General features: G+C 40.6%; 2 protein-coding genes across 2 annotated transcripts; both read right to left on the minus strand.

Annotated features, from left to right (window-relative positions):
• Nucleotides 1–1,789: 1,789 nt before the first annotated feature.
• LOC137583554 (uncharacterized) lies at nucleotides 1,790–2,895 on the minus strand. The gene is made up of 2 exons (XM_068298628.1): nucleotides 2,573–2,895; nucleotides 1,790–2,505 (listed from the first exon to the last, which is right to left on the minus strand). The coding sequence occupies exons 1-2, from the start codon at nucleotides 2,766–2,768 to the stop codon at nucleotides 1,820–1,822; spliced, it is 882 nt and encodes a 293-aa protein (XP_068154729.1). The 5' UTR covers nucleotides 2,769–2,895; the 3' UTR covers nucleotides 1,790–1,819.
• Nucleotides 2,896–3,719: 824 nt separating this feature from the next.
• On the minus strand, nucleotides 3,720–4,438 carry LOC137583662 (uncharacterized). The gene is made up of 2 exons (XM_068298751.1): nucleotides 4,108–4,438; nucleotides 3,720–4,048 (listed from the first exon to the last, which is right to left on the minus strand). Exons 1-2 carry the CDS (start codon nucleotides 4,163–4,165, stop codon nucleotides 3,747–3,749), a joined length of 360 nt encoding a protein of 119 aa, XP_068154852.1. The 5' UTR covers nucleotides 4,166–4,438; the 3' UTR covers nucleotides 3,720–3,746.
• Between the last annotated feature and the right edge of the window lie 2,938 nt (nucleotides 4,439–7,376).

Here is a 7,376-nt window from a genome sequence, read left to right on the forward strand (position 1 = left end):
AGAAGACGAATCAATATGGCCCAATCCACTGTCTGTGTTCTGTTCGTATTAACTTGACGCCCTTCAGTTCGAAATCTTCTGTAAGTTTTTATTTATCACAAGAGAAATGGAAATTCATGTATCATGGAAATTTTGTATAAATTTGTGTAATTTGTAATGAATTTGGAGTTTCGGAGTTTTTGATTTTCCTCCAACAAATATTCTTGTGTCAACTAGAATCATATATGGATATCAATTAATCAAATGTATTATGTAGTATTATTAAATTAGCTTGACATCGTTTCAATTGTTGAACATGGGCTGTGATTGACATGCTGAAGGGACTGGATTAGAGACTTCTCTGTAGGAGGAAATAGTTTTTCACTTCTTGGCTGTGGGACACACTTTTCATATCTCATCTACATTAACCATCAATCAAGGGCCACCTTTTAAGGGGTTGTCTGTGTGTGGGAGGATGGGTGGCTCTTTTGTTGAAGTTACTTCCTTGTGCTGGGCATTAATTGCAACTGAAATCACTTTGAACTTCATTAAAAAGCAACTTAATCAAGTCAAGTGAAACTTTGCCCAGCCAGCAAAGGAGGAACAAGTGTGGTGGAAGACGGTTAAGCGACTGAACGAGTGGGTGGGTGGATAGATGGGTGGCTGAACTGGCAGCACCTGCTTTTACCGGCATATTGCTGAATTGCCTAAAAATTATTAATTAGCTACGACGCCTTCCATCCTCCTTTCGTTATCCTTGGTTCTCGGCATCGCTTTCTCTCTGTCTCTCCCCATTCTAGCGGCAGACAGAATGAAAGAAAGTCAGAGGAGGCAGCTCTTAAATATTTCATATTTAATTTCACGCGTAAGCAACACATTTATTGCCACGTTTTACCCCTCGTCTTTCAAGTCGAGAATCCCCCCCAAACACCAAACCCATTTGCTTGAACAGGGGGGTATGTATGAACTTACCTGCTGGTGGTGTACTTGTACTTAAATGATTCTGCCAGCCATTGAAAATTGGCAACATTAATAAAATTAGACCTTCCCCGCAACGAACTTATGTTCGTTTCTTGGCCCATTTCTCACTTACCTCGCCGGCGGGCATCTATGTACATCTTTTGTTTTCATAAATGCGCTCCAAAATCCTATTAAATCGCTTGCTCTGATCAAAGTGTTTAATGGATGGGAAGGGGGGCGGCCCCTTAAAGCACTTTTATTTTTCCAACGAAAGAACTTTTCTAAAAAACAGTCGACTGGTTTGCCAGTTTTCCAGGTGACGCCTTCATCTTCTCCTGCCTCGCCTCCCACACACACACGAATACATCTATCCACCATTGCTCCCCAAGGGCAAATCACAAACGACACTTTGATGAGGGTTTTTGTTTTGCCATCGTGTGTCCTGGGTGTCAAATGCATTAAAAATGCGGGAACCAGGTACGAGAGAAAACCCCATAAATTCGTCAATGCAAAAAGAAATTGTACAAAAAAAAAAAAGGATCGAAGCGCAATGCGGACGAGCAGTGATTGCAATCATCATGATGAAGATGAAAGAAACGGATGAACCAAAAATAAAAGAAAAAAAGAAAAAGAAAGAATTTGCAACATTTAAACTATGCACTAGTTAAGTGGATTCGAATACCATTTGTTACGTAACGTCATGTCACTTCATTACGTTACGTCACACTTGATGGCATTTATTTAGACACGTCAGATATACGAGCAATGCGATTGACAATTGAAATGTGAAAGTAGAAAGAACTATTAAAAATGTTTCTTCCTTGACTTTCCCTTTCCCACTCCCACTCCCACTCCCTCTCACTCTCCTTCTTCCACTATTCTATTCGGGCTTCTCATTTTGGTTGTCCACTTTACGTAGATAGCCCATTAAAATTGCCTGATGGAGGGCTGCAGGCACCACGCGTTTCATCTCAATATCGGTACGCTGAAGACGTTCGGCAAGGGCGTCTAGGATCTCGGTATACGAGATTGGTCTCTTGATGTCGGCTATCAGTTTCAGAAGAGCCTGATAAACGCTGGGGCCTCGCGAATTGTTTTGGAACGCTAGCGTCATCTCCTTCTCAAGTTGATTGTAGGCATTCTTATTTTTCTTGCGATAGTTGGGTGCACGACGGCATGCAGGACACTTTGGTGGTGGTGGCTTCTGCGGCTTCTTCTTCTGAGGTTGTGGCTGAGGCTGTTGTTTCTGTTGTTGCTGCGGCCCAGGCACTACATAGGGATGCGTCGGAATATAGGGAGGTGGCATATACGGTATGGTTTCGAAGGCATATTGTTGCAACATTTGCGCATTCTCATCATACTGAAAGTCCGAATCCTGCGGATAGACAAGCAAGGGTGTAGACGCATTATCACCTGTGCCCACCAAGGGAGCACCAGTCTGGCTATCAATCAGCTTAACAATGTGCCCATTGATTATCGGATAGATATGCGGAGCTGGCTGATAGTAAACCAACAACGATTCCTTGTCGCCATCTTTGCCACGTTGGCCTCGATTGTTATAGTTAGCTGTGGCAATGAAAGTAAATTAAAGGGTAAGATTTTTCAGCTAAAATGAATCGTCTCCTCGACTTACCTGGACATGCAGCAGAGGCGCCCTCTTCGGCAAACTTGTAGACAAATACCTTGGCCAATGGGTTAAGCGACAGGTCACGCAGATTCGGCTGCACATTGGCCACTTTCTTGTTCGAGGATGATTTGTACTCGAAGGCTTTTGCGGCCGGATTAAGGTTGGAGCGGACCATGTGTAAATTTTGGTTCACATAAGCCATTTCGAGATCGACAATTTTTAGTTAAAAAGAAAAGGCCAAAAATATGAATTTATATATTTGTAAAGGTAGAAATACAATCCAGACGAAAGGACCTCTTTGGTTCACAGGTGAGAGAGAAATAATTTGAGTTTACTTGCTTTTACACCTACTGACAGTTGTCAGAAATGTTGAAGTTAATATGCAAGGCCTTCTAGATTTGGTCTAGCAATGAATATACAACTAATTGGTACACTTGAAAAAAATGAGACATAAGAAATATAAAACAAAACAGTTGGAAAAAGGAACATTCAAAAGTCAAAAGAAACTGTGCCCACAGTGTGGGGAAGAGTAGATACATGTGTATATACATGTGGAAATGGGAAATGGAACGATTTTTTTGTGGTTGTGTTCTTTCTTTTTCAACTTGGACAATTATTTACACTCAAAAAAGTTTTGTCTTGCAAATTAAGTTACCCAAGCAGAAGAGAAGCAGGAGAAGCAGGAAAAACAGAAGGATGCTGGTTTCAAGTTATGTCATGCGACTGCTTTCTAGGGACAATTGCAAAAATTATGCAACTCTTGTGGTTGAAAGACAGGTGGAGAGGGAAAGAGAGGGAGAGCTCTGCAGGAAGCCAGCCAGTTGTCCTTGCAGACAATTAAGCAAGGACAAAGCCAGTCACAGGCTTTAGAAATCTTTACATCCACCCACACCCACACCCCACACACACACACACACACACCTGACTCAATCCTGTTGCTTTCTACACATGCAGGATGTGCCAGGATGTGCCCCCCGCCCTGGTCTGCATCTCACTGAAGTTCATTGCCAAAAATTGAATGGATACGATGGAGTAGAGAAGGCGCTAGCATAATGCCATATCCATGAACGTAATTTACAAATAGTGTCGGAATTCCAAAGGCTGCTCCTAGATGTGGCAAATTAGAGCGAGAGAGAGTGGGAGAAAGTAAAAATGCTTTGCCCAGAGTAATATGCTCGATTTATTGGCTAACACTCGCTGGAGCCGCTTTTACAGCAAACTGATTCACACTCTGATTGAGTTGCAACTTCCTCTCCGCTGCCCTCTTCTTATTCTGAACATCGTAGTCCTTTATGCGCTCTGGCGACATTTGCCAAATGCGTCGTCGCGAGGCGGCCACTCGTCTGGCTAAAAGATGACGATCGGTCAGTCCAAAAACAGCCACGGCAATGCGACGGGATATCTCATGACCCAAGCTGGTCGTCTGCTGTTTCTCATCGCTGCAGCTGGCATTGTCCACGAGATACGATCTAAGTGTGATTCCTTTGTGGAAAGTGTCGTTAGAATTGTAATCAGCAAACAGGTTTCTTCTCAATGCATACCAACAATGAAAATTTTGGCCACCTCCTTGAACGTGGGTGGATCTCTCAGCATGTTCATGTTATCCTTTGGATCAACTGTCCGTCTAATATGTTTATACGAAATATACTTGTATTTATTTATCAGTGTATTGTAGCTAAGATTATCAAACTAATCAGAAATCCATTATTCTCCTGGTCCAAAAAGAAAAGCAAAAGGAAAACGAAAACAAAAAGGAAAAAGAAAAACTGCTCTTAACTTTCAAGTTTCTTTGGGAATTTTGGTGAAATTTAAATATATATTTCTATTTATTTCTAAGCATATGTATATTAATTCTGTCGTGTTCCTATTCAATGTCGTGTCGGCATATGAGAGTATTTGAATAATAGATCTCAACCTACTAGTAAATCTCGGAGAATTTCTAAAAACAATCGCCTGCCCAATACATACATTTTCAGTTGCTCCTCTTCACCTTCATACATCGACGGAAGTGTTCGAATATCATCTAAATATTTAGCTTCATCTGTTAGGCATATTAACTCTGCTTTCCATCAAGTATATTTGCTTACTCTTTGGCGTCTCATTTATTCCAACTACGAATACATAAAAAAGATTCAAGAATCAAGTAAGTTTACGTACATAAATGCAATTTTTTTTTTGGTTTATCTAAAATATGTACTGTGAATGTTGCATCTGTTGCTGCCCTGTTTCAACTTTGTTTGGGTGGCTGTGGGAGAAGAGGTTCATTTGCTGTACTGTCGAAAATTCATGAGCACACTCGATGGGGCCTCTGGGCGAACATGACTAGATGATGGTAGTGCGACGACAACGACAACAATGATGATGATGATGGTAATGATCATTATGATGATGTTGGCACTGATGACAACATGTGTGCCTAAGCTTCGTCTATAAACTGCAAAGCGACGGCCACGTGGATAAGTGGAGTAGCGTGGGTATTTGTAAAGGTCGAGAGGCTTACGTAAAGATGAAACGAAGCTGGGGTGGCAGTCATTCTCCATACTCAGCTGCAATGAGTTGAAAAATCAAAGGGTATATTTGAGAGTCTGTTAGTTGTTATAATTGTGATTAGATTTAGGATGGATAAATAATGATAAGAATGTTTAGAATAGAGCAAGTGAAGCCCTTTGATGAGATGAGTTTTCGAAGTCCTTGCGAATTGGCCCCTATTGTTATTTACCCTCTTTTGGTTTTTAGTTTGATTTGTTCTATTAAGCTTATTCTATTGCCAATAGCAGCTAACCATATTACATGTGTCATGGGTAAAATAAGAAAATGTTTTCTTGTTGGCACAATTTATATTATTTTGTCTGAAGCGAACAGACATAATGAGTTTCAATTAAAAATAAGTTAAAGCGAAATTAAATTAACCTTAATATGGGTAGGCCAAATGAATTTTTCAACATTTTTGAACCCAGGCAAAAAGTGTACATTCATTTTAGTCTGAAGTATGTAACGCAAAGAAGAATATACAATATAAATATATATTCTTGATCAGCTTCCGTCCGTATGCCTGCCTTTTCATCTGGAAGGATGCAAACCCCTCGACCGATCAGCAAGTTTATTGTTTTCTAGATTTGTCTCAAATTTAAGAGTAAAAGTATTACAATTAGTTGTTAACCTAAACATATTTCAAGAAAGGGTAATCTTAAGTCGTGGTGCATTTCTTGTTGTTCTTTCGAAAATGTCATTCTCACCACACACTCACACTTTTTCACATATTAACTCAATTTTTTTTGCATTTCTTTTATAAACAGAAATGAAATTATTGCTGTCGCAGTCTCCCACCACCTCCATTCCATATGCAATTACCCATTACCCACATGCCGTGATTGTCCACTTTGGGGCAAGCTCCGAAAACAGCAACGCAAAACCGAACCGAACGACTCTGCCATGCAGACAATAGGAGTTCCTCATACACTTGTGGTAGCCATTGAACCACAGCCATCGGAACCGCCTAATAAACAGTAGTAAGCTGGACAAACGTGGGTCGGTTGCTTGCTTGGTTGGATGGTTGGTTGGTTGGTTGGTTGGTTGGTTGATTGGAGGAGTGTGCAGCAATGTCGGGGACTAACGATGGTTGGGCAGAAGGGACAACGTTTATCCTTTGGCCATGCATGGCATGCAAATCGATTGATGTTGATTAGCATAAATTGTCTGGACCGCATAGTGTGCAATGAATAATTTTGGTGGTGCCGTCGTCATGACACGCCTCCTTCTCTCCACCCACCAGCCCCTTTCCCCCTGCTGTAAGCCGCTCATCGCCCATCGTTTGTGCACTGGTTGCAACTTTTTGCCATAATGCAATTTTGTTTTGCTTAATTTGATAGGCGTTGTCAGTTGTTTGCTAGTTGCTGAGCTGACAGTCTGACAATGGAAGCTCGTTCCAGTAAATGACAGTGAACTGAACTGAAGTGAATTGAACCGAACTGTTGGGTGGAAGTTGGCTGAGCACTATTATCGCATGGATGTGTGGAAAAACGCATATACACAGATACAAATAATCTAGAGCCACAAATAGGTATTGTTCACACTAAATTGACTTGACTGGAATTGCTATTGAATTGCCATCGTGGACCAAACACTTAATGGAAAATATGTGTTGGAAGTTGAATTTAATAAGCACATTATCCGTGAGGTAGTTTATATTGCGTGATTCACAAACTCCTTTAACTGCTATACAAAGTGATATCATCCAATGAGTGTTTTTGGGCATTTTATTACTAAACGTTGTCACAATGTTTCCATTTTTTCTTTCGAAGGGGTGGGCAATAAACAAAAGTATGTATCAACGAAATATTGAAACAATTCCCTTAATGTCTTATTGTCAGAGCAAACTACTTTTTCAAGAGCTACACACACACACAGACACGCGTACTCTCTATACACTGTAATACATTGAAAGAATTCCTCTTAAAGTATAATAAATATGCCTTTCTTCAAGTTTTCAAGACCATGTGTTGCTGTTGCCATCTGAAATTGCCTTCTCTGAGTGGGCAAAACTTTTCCCATAACACACACATGGATGTACTATGTCTGTATAGACAACAATGGAATCGAACACACACTGAGAAACACACACACACACACATTCAAATACTCATATGCACAGCGAACTTGGCCAAATCTTATGAAACTGACATCATTATACCCTTGCAGAGGGTATTATAAAATTGGTCAGATGTTTGTAACGCACAGAAGGAGACGTTTCCGACCCCATAAAGTATATATATTCTTGATCAGCATGAGAAGCTAAGTCGATATAGCCATG

Source organism: Drosophila tropicalis, unplaced genomic scaffold (assembly GCF_018151085.1).
Source record: "Drosophila tropicalis isolate 14030-0801.00 unplaced genomic scaffold, ASM1815108v1 contig_867, whole genome shotgun sequence".
NCBI classification, from domain to species: domain Eukaryota; kingdom Metazoa; phylum Arthropoda; class Insecta; order Diptera; family Drosophilidae; genus Drosophila; species Drosophila tropicalis.

What these genes read in the sequence shown, in the direction of transcription:
- LOC137583554 (XM_068298628.1), bottom strand. Translation starts at nt 2,768, where the DNA reads ATGGCTTATGTGAACCAAAATTTACACATGGTCCGCTCCAACCTTAAT. An exon ending in CGCCTCTGCTGCATGTCCAG is followed by an intron (nt 2,506 to 2,572) that starts GTAAGTCGAGGA and finishes TCATTGCCACAG; the next exon opens with CTAACTATAACAATCGAGGC.
- LOC137583662 (XM_068298751.1), bottom strand. Translation starts at nt 4,165, where the DNA reads ATGAACATGCTGAGAGATCCACCCACGTTCAAGGAGGTGGCCAAAATT. An exon ending in GGCCAAAATTTTCATTGTTG is followed by an intron (nt 4,049 to 4,107) that starts GTATGCATTGAG and finishes CTTTCCACAAAG; the next exon opens with GAATCACACTTAGATCGTAT.